Here is a 17502-nt window from a genome sequence, read left to right as displayed (position 1 = left end):
AGAGCTGGTGGGTGTCAGGGGTGTTTGTGTGTGGGGGCAATGGCGCTGGAAAACGTGACATCTGCCCCAGAGTTGGCTGAGCCCACTGGAACCAGTCAGGAACACTGGGAACAATGCAGGGATGGAGTGACTGACCATGGGGTCTGGCACGGGGCCACCCCCGGCATCCAGAAGGCAGCAGCATCCCCATGGCTCCCACAGCCTCCCTTCAGATGGTGAAATGTTACTACCTAGCGGGTGCCTTCCCCAAAAAAGATGGGTTTTGGAGCTGATTCCCGGCACTGGCTGAGGTGGGAGCCAGGGGAATACGGCCAAATGTGTTCGTGCCATGGCCGAAAGTGCCCGGTGGCCTGGCTGTGGCGTGGAGGCGGGGACGGTGGGGGCTTCACTGCCCGCGGAGCCGGCAGGGTGGCGGCGGGGGCAGGGCTGGGGACAGAAACGCCGTGTGCCGCGGTGAGGATGTGTCAGCGCCGGGAGCGGGCGGTGATTCACCGCTTACCAGCAGCTGATATTTATTACTCAGCTTCGCTACGGGGCCGACATGAAATGTGGTACAGGGAGGGGGAATAAACACAGCGCTGGAGCGGGGGGGGGGCGGCAGCACCGCCCGTGAAACGCGATGGGTTTCCCCATCCTCCCCCTCCCTCTGCTCTCTCCGGCTGGTGGATTTTGATGGAGGGAAATAAACGCTCACAAAAATCACTCTCTCTCTCTCTCTCTCTCCTCCCGGCTTGTCCCCGTTTGCCCTGTGCTTTGGCAGCTCCGGCGGGGTGGGCTGGGACGTGGCGGGAATGGGAGCGAGGAGGGAGGGATGGCGGGAAGGGGCTCCCCTGGGATGCTCAGCCCCAACAGGGTGATGGGACTGAACTGGGACCCTGCTCCTGCATGGGATCCCCCTGCTGTAACCTGTTCCCCATGGCCTCAGAGGAAGCCAGGCACAATGTGGAGCTGCCCAAGGTACACGGGCATGAGAACTGCAGCTCAGTGCGTGGATGAGAGGCAGGAACGGGGCCCCGTGGGATGGAGGGGTGGGAGGGAAGGAGGCACATTCCCTGAGCTGGACCCCAGAGCTCGTTCCCCACCCCGAGGAGGGTGTGTGGAAAGAGTTTGGGTCCAGGGCTGGATCCAATGGAGAGGGATGGATCCACAGCAGCAGGATGGATCCACAGCAGCAGGACAGATCCACGGCAGCAGGATGGATCCATGGCAGCAGGACGGATCCATGGCAGCAGGGTGGATCCACGGCAGCAGGATGGATCCACAGCAGCAGGACAGATATGGTGCAAAGCAAAGGAGCCAATGCAGAAGGATGAAGCTGGGGCAAAGGGACAGATCCAGTGCAGAGGGATGGATCAGATGTGGGCAGCTGGTTCTGCTGCAGGGGATGGAGCTGCTGCAAAGGGATGGGTCTGATGCAGAGGGATGTGACTCAGAGTGACACAAGCACAAGGGTTTGTGTGTCCCCCCAGCCCTGCCATCAGCACGGGGCCGATTCCCTCTCCCCCCCGAGCATTGCAGGCAAACGGGTCCCTCTCCTCCCCTTCCCCCCCGGCAGAGCCCCACCTGTGCCTCAGTTTCCCCGGGGAGCCGAGGGGCAGAGGCTGCTCCATCCCTGTTTCCCCTCATGTCTCCACGTGTCCATCCACCCCTCCAGCGGCTCGGCGGGGACGAGGGGCTCCGACCTCCTCCCTCAGCAGCCAGGAAGGGCCAGTGTGAGCTTCCCCCCGGGTTATTTATAACCGGCTCCAAGTGCCGGTGTGCGGCGGCAGCTCCCGGGGATATTTTTAGCCCTCTGCAGGGAATCGCGGCGGTGAGCACTCGGGAGCAGCAGGAGGAAGGGAGGGAGGGAGAGGTGCCGCAGCACGAAGCCCTGCCAGCATCCCCGCTCCAAAAACCCTTTCCAGGGAGGAACACCCCTCCAGGATGGCTGTGGGGTCATGCCCGGCCTTGGTGCTGTCACATCCCTTCATGGCTTGTTGGGATCCAAGGGACCCACGTTCCTGTGACACCCGTTGCCTCCGCACTCCAAAAAGCCGGATGAAGGCTGTGCCCTGGGACTGGGGCTGCACCCTGGGATTGGGGCTGTACCCTGGGATTGGGGCTGTACCCCGGAATGGGGGCTGCACCCTGGGACTGGGGCTGTACCCCGGGATGGGGGCTGCACCCTGGGACTGGGGCTGCACCCTGGGATTGGGGCTGTACCCTGGGATTGGGGCTGTACCCGTGATGGGGGCTGCACCCTGGGACTGGGGCTGTACCCCGGGATGGGGGCTATAACCTGGGATTGGGGCTGCACCCCATGATGGGGGCTGCACCCCTTGATAGGGGCTGCACCCTGGGACTGGAGCTGTACACTGGGATGGGGGCTATAACCTGGGATTGGGGCTGCACCCTGGGATTGGGGCTGTACCCCGGGATGGGGGCTGCACCCTGGGATTGGGGCTGTACCCCGGGATGGGGGCTGCACCCTGGGATTGGGGCTGCACCCCGGGATGGGGGCTGCACCCTGGATGGGGTGGGCACCGAGGAGCGAGGTGCTGAGGGGTGGCTGCGGCGCAGGGGCTGTGCAGGCTCTGCTGTCTGCTCGAGACAGGGAGACATTAGAGAGCAGCGCTGTCTGCATCCCTAATCGGCCTCGCTCTGCCACTGCCGCGCCCGCTCCCCCTCCCAGCGCTGCGCCGGGGGCTGCAGGAAATCCGGGCCAGGGCCCTCCCTGGACGCACGGCTCCAGCTCCATCCCCTGCCACGGGGGCTGCCACCGGCCCTGCTGAAGGATGGGTGGCTGCTCTGCAGCACCCGTGTGGCGCTGCCACGTGCTCATACGTGCACACACGTGCACACACCACATGTGTGTGTCACTGGCACAGCAAGGAAGGGGCACCCACCATGACTTCTGGGCACAGAGGTGCCACGTAGGCCCTGCTGAGCAGTGAGAGACCCTTTGTGCCAGCCCCCCACCAAGCACAGGGACACCAATGTGACAGAGTTTCACCCAGTGCTGGCAACACCACTCCCATTTCCCATGCTCCAAAGCCCACTGCAGCCTGCAGCAGCTGCAGAGCACCCAGTGTCTGCTTCCAGACACCCCAGGATGTGGGCAAATGGGAATCTGGCTATCCAGGACCAGGGCTGGGGACCAAAGGGTGCAGAGCTGAGTGCCCAGGACCAGGGCTGAGCATCCCAGAGTGTAGGGGTGGGTACCCAGGACCAGGGCTGGGCATCCATGACCAGAGCTGGGCACCTCAGGGTGCAGAGCTGGATGCCCAGCATCAGAGACAGACACCCTGGGGACAAGGGACAGACAGATTCACCCCCCAAGCAGTGCCAGATACACCCCCCCAGCAGTGCCAGATACACCCCCCCAGCAGTGCCAGATACACCCCCCCAGCAGTGCCAGCGGGGCGTGGGGACGATGTGTGAAGCGCCGCCCTCCTGTACCAGGCAGTTTCCCAGTTTATTTTCTCCCCTATTAGATTCCAGCTGGCAGGACGGCGCCCATAAATATACATAAGGGCTCATTTACATGACGGTTTATTCGGGAGCAAATTCCACAGCTGCCTGGCAGACGGCTCAGTGCAGCAGGCGAGAGTCGTGCCCGAAACCAGCCCTGCCTCAGTTTCCCCATCTGCAGCCCAGGAGACAGGGAATGGCTTTCCCCACATTTTTGACAATCTGTTCCTGGAAAACCCAGGGTGTTATTATCAAGGCTATTTATAGCCTGGTAAATGGGTTATTAATACGATTATTCGCAGTGTGGCAATGGATAATTGCCCTGGGTGGGGATGACACCCTGTGTGCGTGTGAGGTGCTGCACGGGGACAGTCTCAGCTCCGACCTGCCTCCAGTCCAGGGGGAAACTCAGCCCAAAACCCCAGGGGGGGCATGGGGATGTGCCTGGTGGGCAGTGGGGTCCCACAGCAGAGCCAGGGGCTCGTGGCAGGTGAGGGGGTTTGGTGGTTCCGTGCTCTAGCACTGGAGTCCAGCTCTTGTTTCGATCACGATGATTAGCTGAGTCACAGCTGGGGTGCTGCTAATTAAATGTATTTCTTAATTAACAAGATCACAGAGAGGGCCTGCCAGCCTGGCTTGGCTTTCAATCACGGCTGACAGAGGCAGCTGTGGCCGTGGAGGCCTGAGGTGTCACAACCATCCCAGTGCTCAGCGCTGCCCCGTGGCCGCCTCTCCTGCTCTCCTGCTCCAGGAGCCCATTTCCACATGGAGCAGGAGCATGAGGATGAGCAGGGCTCATGCCCCTGCTCATCCAGCCCCAGGTGAGATGAGTGGGGCGGCCCCTGGCTGTCCCAGCCCTGGGGTGCAGCGAGTGTTTGGGCTCAGGACGGGGCTGGGCCACCCCCTGCTCCTGCCCTGTGACTCAGGGCTGCTTCAGTCCCCCCCCACCACCTGAGCTATTAATTAATATTAATAATACCCCCCCGCAGCTGCTATTCACTGACCTCAAAGCACCACCTGAAGTAACCCCTGTTCCACTCCCCGATGGGAAAATCTCCACTCCCCACCGGTTGGGAAAACTGAGGCACGGAAATGGGGCAGGAATGGTGCCAGGAGCTTTCCCTGCTCACCCATAGAGCCTGGAAGATGGAGAAGAGAAACCCCTGGGAGATCTCCACAGATCCACGGCGCCCCACGGATGGGTGAGCCAGAGTGGGTGGAGAGGATTTTCCTGGCTGGGGAAAAATAGAATAAAATAAAAATAAAAATTAAAAAAATAATAATTAAAAAAAAAAGAGCCCATTCTGCCCCCCCAGCCTGAGCTCTGCCCCACGGTGAGAGGCTCCCATCCCTGTGGGAAGCGGGGGGCTGAGCTCTCGGGGAGGATTTCGCGTGTCCTCGCCCACCGGCGCGGGCAGGCGTCGGATCTGGGGCTTCTCCCGGGTTTTGGCAGTCTGGTCATGTCCTCCCGGGAGAGCAGCAGGACTGAGTCACGTTCCAGCGGCAGCAGTGACTCACGGCCACCCCAACCTCCCCGCGAGCAGCCGGCACATTGCAGAGATTCCTGGATGGAGGCAGGAAAATAAAATTAAATAATAACAACTGCCAGCTTCCCCTCCCCACCTCCGCCCCCCGCTTCCTTCCCCCAACCTCCTGCAACACAGGCGCAAACAGCAAATTCCTGCGCCACCGGGAAACACCTCCCGCCTCTCCAGACGCCGGGATGCACGACCTGCTCCTCAGCTGCACGAACCGCCCCTCGCCGGCAGCTGCGGGGGCTCCCCAAAAGGAGGTGGAAGTTGCCCTCCCCCCCCTCCAAGCTCCCCCAAAGAGTGGGGACACCCCGACAGCGAGGTCCTGCCGGTGCAATGCAAAAATGGGGTGCGGCTGGGGGGGTGGATCCTGGGGTCCCCCTCCTGCTTGGAATTGCTCCATGGGGGGAGAATTGCTCCTAAAAGGGGGTGCAGAGCAGGATGGGCGTACCCCAGTCCTGAGGTTACACAATCCTGGCTGCGGGGTTTTTTTGGGTGGGATCACGGATATTTTGCATCATTTAGCATCATCTCCCATCCTTAAATCCCCCCACCCAGGGGGTGTCCCCACCCTCAGGGGACACGGGAGTCCCACGTGTCCCCGCAGCCCCGGGCACGGCGGGGCCGGGGGGGTGAAGCTCCGGGGCAGGGCTGTGTTGTGTCTGTCTCCCACCTCGGTATATTCATTATTTAAAGCGCTCGGAAGCCCCGGTGGGCTGCAGAGGCTGCGCGGTGGGGAGAGGACGAGCTGCTGCAGCTCCGGTGCCGCGGCGCTGCGGCGAGAGCTGTGCTGCCCTGTGGTCCCACGGCAAGGGATGTGCTGCCCAAAATCCCACAGCAAGGGATGTGCTGCCCTGTGGTCCCACGGCAAGGGACGTGCTGCCTTATGGCCCCACAGCGAGGGCTGTGGTGCCCAAAATCCCATGGCAAGGGATGTGCCACCCCATGGCCCCGCAGTGAGGTCCATGTTGCCCAAAATCCCATAGTGGGGGCCATCCTACCCTACGGTCTCGTGGCAAGAGATGTGCTGCCCCACATCCCCCAGCAAGGGCTGTGCTTCCCAAAATCCCACAGCCCCAAATCCCACAGCAAGGGTTGTGTTGCCCAAAATCTCACACTGAGGGATGTGCTGCTCCACATCCCACATCCCAGTGAGGGATGTGCTGCCTCGTGGCCCCAGGGGCTGTGCATCCTGGAGCAGGGACCCTCTAGGTCACAGCCCCTACAGGTCAGGGCACAGGGGACACACTTGCGGAGCCCAACATCTCCAGAGCAAGAGCTCCTGTCACGGGGGGCTGGCCCCTTTGGAACCCAGATCCTGTACAACACAAATCCAGGTGTTGTAGGGCAAGAGCTGCTGCCTCAGAAATGCAGACCCCTAAAGACCATAAAACCCCATCCCACAGAGCAGAGTGCAGAGGGAATTGCAATTAAGGAGAAAGGGAATACACCCAATGGAGCAGTCCCTATAGAAAAGGGATGCCTACCCTGTAGAGAACCCCATATAGGGCCTGTCCCTATAGATCAAGAGCCCCCACCCCACAGAGCAGCTCCTAGAGCAGTCCTGAAGGCTGGGAGTGTGGGATCCTACAGGCCTATATGGTTCTGATCCCACCTCTCTAGGCCCTGTTGAGCCCCTTCCCGGGGGAGCAGTGAGTGACTGAACCCTACAGAGCCCTGCAGGGGGGTCCACAATGCACCCCCCTTGTCTGATGGCCACCTCCCTGCTCGCTCATGCCCTTGAACATCTTTGCATCCCCCTTCCCACAGCGTGGATGGGGTTTGGGATGAGCGTGGGACAATGAGCAGAGCAGGAGCTGCACAGGTGCCTGTTCCCCGTGTCCAGGTGCTGTCAGTGATGGGTGTCTGGGTGCTGCCACTGATGGGTGTCTGGGTGCTGTCAGTGATGGGTGTCCCGGCCCCCAGCACAGCCTGTGTGGGTTTCACAGCGTATTTTGGTCAGTGCTTACGAGAAGAGGCGCTGGGGGGGCCGCGGGGGGGATTCCCGTAAGTGGCCTCCGAGCCTTCCCCATTCTCGAGAATAGGAAACTGTGACTTCTGCTCCGGGTTTCACTTTCTGCCGGGGGAGGGGAGAGGCCAAACTGCTCCGCTTGACCATCACTGCAGGGGACTGAGAAAGGATGGGGAGAGCAAATTCAAATTCATCGGTGTGTTCTCTGCATTTCTTGGGTGCAAAACTCTCCTTTTTTTTTTTTGTTTCCTTTGTTTTGTTTTGTTTTGGGGTTTTTTTGTTTGTTTTTTTTTGTTTGTTTGTTTGGGTTTTTTCTAGGAAAGCAGAGTGGGGGCACCATGATACCCCCTGTAAATTTGGTCTTCCATTGAGAGATTTGGGATACTCAGGGCAGCAAGTGATGCTGTCTCCCCATCTTTGAGTAAGGCACGATGCCAAAGCCATGGCAGTGACCTGCCCTGCTGCCCTGTCACCCCCTCTGCCCCCAGGCCACCTCTCTTCCCTGACAGCCCCTTTCCTGTGGCACACATGGGTCCCCCCAAGGGTGCTGGGGGTCAGGAAGGAGGAGGGCAGGAGCTGGTAAAAATAGCCCCCAGGTGCCCTCTGCCCCAGGAGCAATTCCTCCCTGGGTAAACAGGAAATCTATTCTTAGGCCCATTCAGGGCTGAGGGCAGGTCCCTGCTCTGGGCTTGTTTTGTTCCTCACTGACACAGGGGTGACGCCACACCAAGGGCCACCACGCAGAGCCTGCCAGCCCTGTGGGCTTCCCCTTGCTCACTCTTCCCCCCCAGCAGCTTTTCCAGGGCTTTTCCGGTGTTGGTGGGGTTTCCCCTTCCCACGAGGGCTGTTTTGGGGTGTCCCTGGAAGGCCCTGCATTGTTTGCTTCTTCTGGGCTCAGCCCCACGCTGGGTGGCACCCTGAGGGGCAACTGCTTTGGCAGAGTTTTTGCCCTGACATCCAGCTCCTCTCCCTCTTCCTTGATGGGATCTCTTTAGCTGGAGGAGATAAAACCACCATGGTTTGCCCTTTCTCAGGATGAGCTGAGCTGGGTAGATGGAGGAAGGATGCTTATGGCTTTTTCCTGTCTCTCTGAGGCCCCCCATCCACCTTTATTCCACATACTTTCCCCAAGAGATGTCCCTATTTGCAGTATCCTGCTCCAGCTCCCTTCCCTTCCCTGTCTCCATGGATCTGTTCAGCCTGTGGCACCCCTGGGCTCTGCCCAAGGCTGCTGTGCTGGAGCTGCTGTGTGGTCCAGGCTCAGACAGCAACCCCTGCCTGCAAAGGACAGCCCTCCCTGCCGGCCAGGGATCGTGGGCTCCTCCAGCTCCATGGGTTCCTGCGTCCCATTTCAGCCCCTGGCAGGCTCAGAAGTGGCAACTTCTGCCCAGGCAACATTCTTGGGGAGCTAAAGATGATGCAGAGAGAAAAATGTGGGGCTGCAGCCTAAAGTGCTGCGTGAAACAACCAGGGGTGCTCGTTATGATGACGACAGAGAGGGGGATCCCCTGTGTCCCCTCAGCATCACAGCAGCACCTGTGTGGACACAACCTTGTCCCAGAGTGTTTTGGCCCAGGAAACAAGTAACTGAGGGAGGTGCAAGTGTGGAAAGTGCTTGTGGACAGGAGGGGGTGAAGGGAAAATCTGGGATGGGCAGAAGTGTGGAGTGGCTCAGTGATGCAGGTGAGGGCTGTCTGTGGTAAAGAGGAACACCCACACCATGGGACTGCAGCAGTGTGAGGCCAGGAGTGGTGACAAGCTGGGAGGGGACATCCTGAACCCAGCACTGGGGTCCCTGAGGTGTGTGGGTGAGCCACAAGCTGGGTCCCTGCAGGGCATCAGACCAGGGCTGGTGACAGATACGGCGATGTGGAGGCATGGGGACAATCCCACGGAAAATACACCCCAAAGAAGGCTGCACGGACTGCAGCGCAGGCGGGATTTATCCCAGCAATCCCGATTCCACGGATTTCACCACTCCGGGCATCCCCCGCGCCGGAGGAGCAAGGACGGGGCGGGGCTGCCCTCGCGTGGCCGCCGGCGGTACTGCACAGCGGCCGGGACTGCAGGGGCGAGGCCTCCCCGGACCCCCCTCCCTCCGCCTCATTCCGTCCAGTGCGGAGAGCGAGGAGGGAGGGGAAGGGGAATCCGGCTTGTCCTTTTCATGATGGAAACCCAAACGCGGAGATGTGCGGGGTCTGCATGAAGCCAGCAGCGAGGACAGGCTGGGGAGGTGACTCCCCAGGCGGCCCAGGGGTGGGAATGGCCTCATTCTGCTTTGTCACAGGGGTCTGCATCCTCCTCCTCATCCTCTGGGTGTGTGACCCCTGCGGCAGAGCGTGCCATGGCCCTCATCCAGCGCCGCTTCAGCTCCTCGGTGTCGGCCAGGAAGGTGTGAACCTGCCCGGACTGCGCCAGCTGGAAGAGGTGGCGGGAGTCGCTCTGGGGCAGGTCCTTCACCTGGTAGCCCAGGAGGGGGATGGAGGTGTGGGCTCGCACGTCCTGCCAAGAACAGACAGTGGTGGGAGGCAGGGGGTGGGCACAGCGGGATGTCCCTTGAGGATGGATCCGAGCCCGGCCTTACCTGGGGGGCTGCGTAGATGTACAGCACGAGGGGATCGTCCTGCGGGATCACAAACCAGCCCCGCGTCCCCCCCTTGCCGTTCTTGTCCAGCAGCTGCAGGGAACTGCAGAGCAAACTCCTGCTCGATACCTCTGCAGCTCCTTTCTGCCAAAAAACCCCCAACAAATCCCTCAATACTCAGTGCAGGAGGCAGAAAGGGCACCAAGCCAAGGCCCTTTCCTGGGGAATTCCCCACCCACTCCACCAAACCCCCAAAAGCAGGGGCAGGCAAGGGGCTGTCCTGGCTGTGAGGGTGCTGCTGAGATCCCGTGGTGAAGGGAGCCCTGGCTGTTGGGGGGCTTGGAGCAGGAGGGAGCTCAGCACATGCTCCCTCTGACTGCTGTGGGACTGACTCGCACCCCTCCTGCTGCAGGGGCAGGGCCAGGCTGGGACAGCGACGCTGGGGACCAGGGTGGGTGGCAGAGCTCAGAGGGACAGAGGGGGGCAGAGCTCACCTCCAGGATGCCTTTGTGCTTCCCCTCCCGGTCCTCGGGCACCGCGTGGCCCGTCAGGAAGATGTAACACTCCTGGCAGACGCGGTTCAGGCGGTTCCCGTCGTACTGCAGCTCAGCCTTGTAGTCAGAGCAGCGAGCACACACCACCTGCAGCCACAGACAGGGACACTGCTGAGACTGGGGGATCCAGGGACAGCTCCGTGAGGAGCTGAGGGGCGGGAGCAGCCCTGAGCCTGGGGGGAAAAGGGACACACGGTGTAGGAGAGGTGTGGTCCTGCCCCAGCAGCCACCTGAGCAGGCCAGGAGGGAGGGGAAGGAGGGGAGGGGTGACTCACGTATCCACAGGCTCGGCAGTGGTGTCTCCGGCGGGTGATGGCGTTGAAGGGCTCCCTGCAGCGCATGCACATCGTCACCAGGTTGTCCCGCACCCACTGCGGAGCTCGGCGGCCCAGTTCCTCTGTCTGAGGGTGGGGGGCTGCGTCAGTGGGGCTGGCCAGCCGTGCTCTGGGTTGTCCCAGCCCTCTGCTCTCACCCCTTCCCCTCCTCAGCCCTTCTCCCCGTCCGCAGCCTCCCCCCAGCTCGGTTTAGCGAGGAGAACTGAGGCACAGCAAGGTGGGCTCTGTGCAGGGGGCTTGGGGAGAGCAGGAGGGTACCTTCAGTGCAGGGCTGTCTGTCTCCAGTCCAGGTACTGCTGTCTTAAAGGTCTCACTTCTCTTCTCCTTCCTGTCAATGGCATCTTGGAAGGCCTAGAGGGAAAGGCAGGGCTGGAGGGGCAGTTGGGGGCTGCCCTGACACAGAACATCCCGCTGGGATGAGGCAGATGTGCCACCACTCCCAGCACTCGGTGGTACCTTGATCCAGGCGTCCATCTCCTCCCCAGACCTGGATACAAAAGGGAGATGGATAAGCTGTTGTCCCTGCTCCCTGAGGGTCTGGGTGAGGTCCCCCTTCCCCTTACCCGGCCTGCAGCTGCAGCGTCCGCTGCTTTCCCGACACCAGGAAGGTGTGAGGGAACTCTGTGTCCTTCAGCTCCCACACCTGCCAGACACCGGAGAAGGGATGTGGAGCTGAAGCCACCTCCAGCACACAGAAACCTTCCTCCATGATGCGAGGCACAGGGATGTCCCTCGGGCACAAGCCCTTCAGCCCCTCAGATCCCACATGCACAAGATTTCACTGGCATTTCGCAGGATCAGAGCGTACCAACCTCACCCACAAAGCCACCCCTGGCTCCAGCTCCTCCCTCCTTCCCGAGGAAGTGAGGGGCAGCAGCCACGTTACACCCCAAATTGGGGTGCTCTTGGAGGAGTCAGGGTCTGGGGGAAGCACAAAGACAAGGTGCCTGTCTGACCTTCATGCCGTCCACGTCCATGCGGAGGCGGACCTGGAACTCGGCGCCCACCTGGATGACCTTGGGCACGCAGTACAGCAGCATGTTGTTGAACTGGGAACAGGGAGAGGGATGGGTTGGAGCCCAGCACCTGCCTGCTCCCAGCTGGGGACTTCCCTGGGATCTGGGGGATCAGATCCCCCAAGCCTGAGCTGGTCCTTGGGAAGAATCCGCCTAAAACGTGACTGTTTCTGCCCCAGCCCTCTCCCACCCTACAAAGGTGAGAGAGGCACCTCCCAGGGCTGCCTTGCCCATGGGGTCAGCAGATTCCCAACCACATCCTACACAGGATGCCCTGCTTTGAGCAGGGTCAAATCCCCCACCTCTGAATTCATCCCTTCTGTGCCAGATGACCCAGCAGCACCCAGGCCAGGCTGTGCCGCCTCTGCCCCCATTCCCATCTTATCTGCTCCCTCCCCTTCCCCTGGGCATCCCAGCTCCCACCAGGAACAGGTACTTCTCCGACGTGCTGTTGTTGCGGGTGGAGACTTTTTGGATGGGTCCCTCCTTGATCAGCTGGTTGGAGGGATCCACAATGTCATCCTCAAGGCCCAGCCGCTGATAGACCACCCAGAGGTTCTGCAGCCGTTCCTGGGGGAGGCAGAGGGACCTGTTTTTGTGGGGTGATGAGCAGCCACAACCTTGCCACCCCTGGATTCCCCCCATCCCCACCTCCCAAGCCAGCTGCTGATAACTGGGAGAGGTAGCACTGCTCTCTCAGCCCAGATTCATCTTTGGGAGCAAATCCCAGCCTTGAGCAGCTGGTCACATCACTGATGTTACAGACATGACTTCCCAGGCTCAGGGTGATGGGGTCAGGCATCAAGAGCAGGGTCTCAGCTCCTGTGCTGAACCCACAGAGCTCCTGTCCCATTCAGGAGCTGCAAAGCACTTCCAGCTGGGACAGGCACTCACCATCTCGGCGATAGCTGCGTTGGAGTGCTTGGCCACCATAAAGATCATCTCCAGGGCCTCTGCAAAGAGAAGAGACAGGCTGGAGGTTAAACACCTGCTCTGGAGCTGTGGGAGGAAGCTCCTGGGTCTGTCCCTCATGGATGTACATGTGTGGTGGCTGCTGCCTTCCCCTGGACCCAACCCAAACGGCCCCAAAATGCTAAACAAGAGTCCAGGTATGGCCAGACTGTGCGTGGTGGGGTCCTGGGAGGACAGACAGACAGTCCCATATCCCTCCATCCCAGCAGGACTGGGAACTGTGTTATCTACAAGGGTCTGACAGCTCTACAGGTCTCCCTAGGGGATGCTCTGGAGGGACCACCCTTATCCTGAAACATCACCCTTCCTCACTGACCTCCACAGCCCCTGGAAGGGCAGATTAATCCCTCTCCCTGCCAGAAAAGGATCAGACTGAGAGGTTTATCCAAGGGCTCGGGACAGCTGGTGAGTGAATCCAGGTTTTCTAATGCCTGTGTACAACACTAGGGATTGTTATTTCCCCTACAAACCCACCCTGCCACTCCCCAGGGTGAGCCAGACCGAGCCCTTACTCTCGGCATCGCCCCGGTCGGGGGACTCAGGCGGCAGTTTCCGGACATAATCTTTCAGGAGGAGTTCGTAGCGCGGGATCCTCTGCACAGGCTCCAGCATGTGGTGCTGCAGCGTTAGATTAGCACAGACCTTCCTCTTCTGGGGAGAGACACCAGGCACGGAGAGAGGAACAGTGACCAAGGCAGCTCCCACCCCCGTGCATGGAGATTTTGGGGAGCACTGCTGTGGTCCCTCACCCTGCCCTCACCTGGATGTCAGCAATGAGCTCCTGGAAGGGCGGGGATTTCTCTGACCAGGCAGTGATGAGCTCCACGGCCTTGTCGAAGTTCTTCACGTATTCTCCGTACATCTTGAGGAATGGTGCAAGTTTCTGGATCACATCCCCAATCCGGGGGTTGCAGTTCCTGCAGGAGGGAACCGCAGCTTCCTCAGTGCGTCGGGGCAGACAGACAGCGAGGGATCAAACGAAGGGGTGTGGTGGTTTCATAGGATCCCAGAATGGTTTGGGCTGAAAGGGACCTTAAAGGTCATCTCATTCCACCCCCTGCCATGGGCAGGGACACCTTCCACTACCCCAGGTTGCTCCAAGCCCCGTTCAAGCTGGCCTTGGACACTTCCAGGGATGGGGCAGCCACAGCTTCTCTGGGCAACCTGTGCCAGTTCCTAACTTTTCTACTAACATTTGTACTGCTGCAACCTGCTACACCCCCACACAACTTCCTGCTCTCCAGGACGAGAATGTCCCCAGCTTGCAGCCAGTCTGGGCTGTTCACACCTGGGCACACCCTAAAACCACCTGAGATGTCACCCCCACTTTTCAGAAATACTCTGATCTGAGTGTTTTAAGGAAGTGCTTTCCAGCACAAAGGCATTTGGAGCAAAGCAGGCCGAGCTCTGGTCCTGGTGGGAGCCCAGACTCAGCACTGCTGCAGGTGTCCCTCTGAGCTCACCAATCCTCCATGCGCTTCCGCAGCTCCGGCAGGAAGAACTCGGAGTGAAACTGGTGGATGGAGGAGATGTTGGAGAAGATCATTTTCACCACCTCCTCTGGGACCGACTTTCCAGTTTTGGCTTCTTTCATCAGCTCTGTGTAGAACACCTGGAAGAAAGCAGGGGTGAACAAAAAGGGTCAGGAAGAGGCCTGAGGATCCCATTCCCTCTCTGAGACTGGCACATGGCTCAGTGAAAGGCCTGACTCTGTGCAGGGGGAAAATCCCAGGCCCCAAGAGAGAAGCAGCAGGAAGGCTTTGATGGGACAAGGGTGATCTGTGGAAATGGGGGGTGTAGGAAAGGCAAAGACCAGACCAAATCCCTGGCCAAGAAGACCAGCAGCCCACTTGTCTCTCTGTTGTACACCTTCACCCTCTCCAAAATCTCCTTGCGTGGGTCCCTCCACTGCCCAGCTCACCTGGTCGAGGAGGTGGAGGCGGTTGACATAAGCCTGCTCTGTCTCCAGCAGCTCCAGAGCGATTTTCTTTTCCTCTGGTTCCTGAATGGAGTGGGAGGAGATGTGACCCCAAGCTCTGAGCCAGCTCAGGCAATTCCATGCCTGAGCATGGGCACCCACCAGGGTCCCCTGAGCCACCTCCAGAGCTCACCTCCTTGCCAGGCTCCAGCCCTGAGCCCTGGGGCCTCCTCCAGTTGTCCTCACGGATTTTGTGTCGCAAAGAACGGAGGCATTTGAAGCTGAGTCCATGCTGACCTTGCTGCTCCTCCTCCTGCTCTTGCTCCCCTTGGAGCCTGGCAGCCCTCGGGGAGAGGCTCCAGCGGGCAGGGGATGCTGGAAGCTGCTGGGGCTGGCTGGCTGCAGCAGTGGTCTGGCTGTGAGGAGCCTGGTTATCCCTCCAGGCAAATTTGCTGTCCCTGCTACAAAGGAATCAGCGTGATCAGCTCACCCATTCTCCCACCGAGCTCCCAGGCCCAGCTCAAAGCCACCATCCTCGAGCAAAGGTGACAAGAGCAGCAGCTCCCTAGCACTGACACTGCTCTGCTCTGCTCCAGCCCTGCAGTACAAACATCCCCAACATCCCCCATGGGGCCAGGATCCAGCTTCTTTTTTTCCCAGTGCCTCCTGCTGCTGTGGCTGGTTCCTGTCCTGCTCTAGAAAAGCAGGATTCTGCTGTTTATCCCAGGCATATCCAATTATTTCCCAGGTACAGCTCTGGCACTGCAGATCCAAAGTGGGGAGAAGCCCAATAGTCAAGAGCAGGGCTTGTGTAGGTGGTTTTGCAGACAGGTTGTTTTTTTGGTGGTGTTTTCTCTTTCCTTTTCTGGCAAAGGGAAAAGAGCAGGCACGGGAGAGAAGCCAGGCTGTGAAGGTGACAGTGAGTCGTCTGTCATCCGAGAGCTGGTCCCTGTAGGAAACTGCTCTGGGCATAAACTGGAAAGATCCACTGTGGGTCTGCAGACAGGAGTGGGATGAGGATGGAAAAACCTGTGTGAAACTGGACACAGAACTGCAAAGTTAAGGATAGGAAGTGACTTGAGGGGTAGAGATTCATCTGAAGACAATGTTGGGTCCCTCCCAAGCACAGGTCTGTGAGCTCAGGAGTGCATCCACAGCCATGCACACATCTCCTTCTGCCCAAGGGGACTGGCAGAACCCTTCAGAGATAGAGTCTTTATCCATCTCTCCCAGTGCCTCCCAGACCTGTGTCAGCCTAAACCCACTGCAGAGCTCCCACAGGGAACTTCTCTCTTTCTGTTTGTGCTGACTTGGGCCAAATCATTTTCTGTTCCAGAAAACTCGTTCCCAGGTTCCCCAGCTTCCTCTGAAAGTCCCAAGTTACTTTTATTTCCTCTAAATCAAACTCACACTCCATGATAAACAACAAGCACTCTGCAGCAGTGATGTGGAAGCAGATCAAACCCTGCAGCAGTTCCAACACAACATCATGGGGGTTGATGGGGACAACCACAAATCCCAGGAAAAGCACCCAGTGGAGATGCAGGCAAAGTTCTTGGAGTAAAAGAAAATCCTGTGCCTGAGTAACTCTAGGAATTGATGTAAAACTCACCTGCCCAACCACGCAGCCCCATTAATGCTCACTGAGAGCACCTCATGGGGACAAGGAAAGGCAGGATTCTGTATCCTGATTCAACAGATGGAGAAACTGAGGCACAGACCTCAACAATAACTCACCTCAAGCCTCAGTATTCCTTTTACACCAGAATCAGGGCAGATCTCTTCACTCCAACCCCAGAACCACACTGTCTGAGGGTCCCGGCTCACACTCCAAGTAACGGTGCTGTTTTACAAAAGGTACTTGCTCTCCCCCTTAAGACAATGCTTTACCTTCCCTTTCCTAGGAGCCACACCTCTGCAAACAACTGCACAGTCTGAGGCTGGGATCCTCCCAGACACCCAGGCAGTTAATTCCCAGAGGAAGAAGACCCCTGCCTACATATTTGCAAACCACAATTCTTTTCCCCAGCAGCAGCAGCAGCAGCAAAAGGATTCACCAGCCAATACTGAGTGTGGGGGGAACAGGCTGCCACAACCTGAGCCAGGCAGAGTCACTCACATGCCACTGAGGTTTTCAGGCTTCTGTTCATGACCCACAGCGGGAGGAAGACAGAGTGATAAAGAATAACAAATCCCCTTGTCAACTTCTCCACAGCCTCCAAACCACAGCCTCCACGGTGGGTTTCTTCCTTCCAAAACCCACTCCACGTGGAGCCCACACACCCCCTCAGCACCCAGAACCCTCCCTCCTTACCAGTGCTCTTCAAACACAGCCACCAGCTCCACCACACTCTGCTGATTATCCACCTCTCCCTCCATGGCACCGCCTGGGAGCGGGTCCTGGGTGTGCAGGAGCTGCAGGAGTGGGACTGATGGCTGCAGCTCCCTCCTCCTGTCCCCCTCTCTGCCTTGAGGGGACCCAGGCTGTGGTTTGGGGAAGAGGATTTGCACGAGGCAAAGCCCACCCGCCGCCCTCTCTGCGGCAGGAGAGCCTGTCTCTGGCTTGGCCTCAAAAGGAAAAGGAAAGAGGAAGCACAGCAGGTTGTGAGTAGGAGAAACGCTGAGAAACCCCTGGGAACTGGTTCAGTTTGGGAAGGTGGCACAAACCAGGCAACAGCAGGAACAGTGCAAGGGCACCAGCAGGGCAGGAGGTCGGACCTGCTGCACAACCTGGTGCTGGATCCCCCCATGACGGGTGGGATGTGTCCCACCAGGGTGGAGTTCAGGGCGGGATCTGAACAGTCCTGATGACCAGAGGGGCTGGGAATGGGCTGGCAGGACCCTGCTGGGAAGGAGGGAGGGAGTGGTGGAGGGTCCTGGTGCCCAGGGGGGGGTAAGGGGCTGATGTGTGTGTGGTTCTGAAGCCAACTAAGGATTATTGGTAATAACAGACCAGGATTGTTGGCAATAACCAAGCACTGTTGGTAATAATGCACCGTGAAAAAGAACAAGATGTGGCTGGAGAAAGGTCCATGTGGAGGGAGGGCACTTTTCTGGGATAAACATCCTGCTTGTAGTTCCTAGAGAAAAGCACAACATAGCACAGTGCAACTGCAGGTCTTCCTTTTTCCTTTCCTTTTCCCTTTCCTTTCCTTTTCCCTTTCCTTTC

At 59.2% G+C, this 17502-nt stretch overlaps 1 protein-coding gene across 2 annotated transcripts; it reads right to left on the bottom strand.

The window, feature by feature from the left end:
- Positions 1–9026: 9026 nt before the first annotated feature.
- FGD2 (FYVE, RhoGEF and PH domain containing 2) lies at positions 9027–17496 on the bottom strand. 2 transcript variants are annotated; one of them, XM_017821398.1, is made up of 16 exons: positions 16648–17496; positions 14527–14794; positions 14337–14417; positions 13879–14027; positions 13176–13332; positions 12928–13066; positions 12338–12396; positions 11867–12013; positions 11384–11476; positions 10991–11070; positions 10884–10914; positions 10686–10778; positions 10368–10493; positions 10033–10179; positions 9539–9682; positions 9027–9456 (listed from the first exon to the last, which is right to left on the bottom strand). In XM_017821398.1, exons 1-16 carry the CDS (start codon positions 16710–16712, stop codon positions 9223–9225), a joined length of 2013 nt encoding a protein of 670 aa, XP_017676887.1. In that variant the 5' UTR covers positions 16713–17496; the 3' UTR covers positions 9027–9222. The 2 variants fall into 2 exon arrangements, with proteins under 2 accessions (XP_017676887.1, XP_017676888.1); XM_017821399.1 differs by having other exon boundaries at positions 9027–9372.
- Between the last annotated feature and the right edge of the window lie 6 nt (positions 17497–17502).

The sequence above is a fragment of the Lepidothrix coronata genome, unplaced genomic scaffold (assembly GCF_001604755.1).
Source record: "Lepidothrix coronata isolate B3197 unplaced genomic scaffold, Lepidothrix_coronata-1.0 Scaffold90, whole genome shotgun sequence".
Lineage (NCBI taxonomy): Eukaryota > Metazoa > Chordata > Aves > Passeriformes > Pipridae > Lepidothrix > Lepidothrix coronata.
The sequence above is the reverse complement of the archived record's forward strand: the minus strand, read 5'-3'. Positions and strand labels throughout refer to the sequence as shown.

Coding starts and splice junctions, on each gene's coding strand:
- FGD2 (XM_017821398.1), bottom strand. CDS start 16,712: ATGGAGGGAGAGGTGGATAATCAGCAGAGTGTGGTGGAGCTGGTGGCT. Junction 12,397..12,927: donor CGACCGGGGCGATGCCGAGA/GTAAGGGCTCGG, acceptor TTCTCTTTGCAG/AGGCCCTGGAGATGATCTTT. Junction 12,014..12,337: donor ACGCAGCTATCGCCGAGATG/GTGAGTGCCTGT, acceptor TGCCTCCCCCAG/GAACGGCTGCAGAACCTCTG.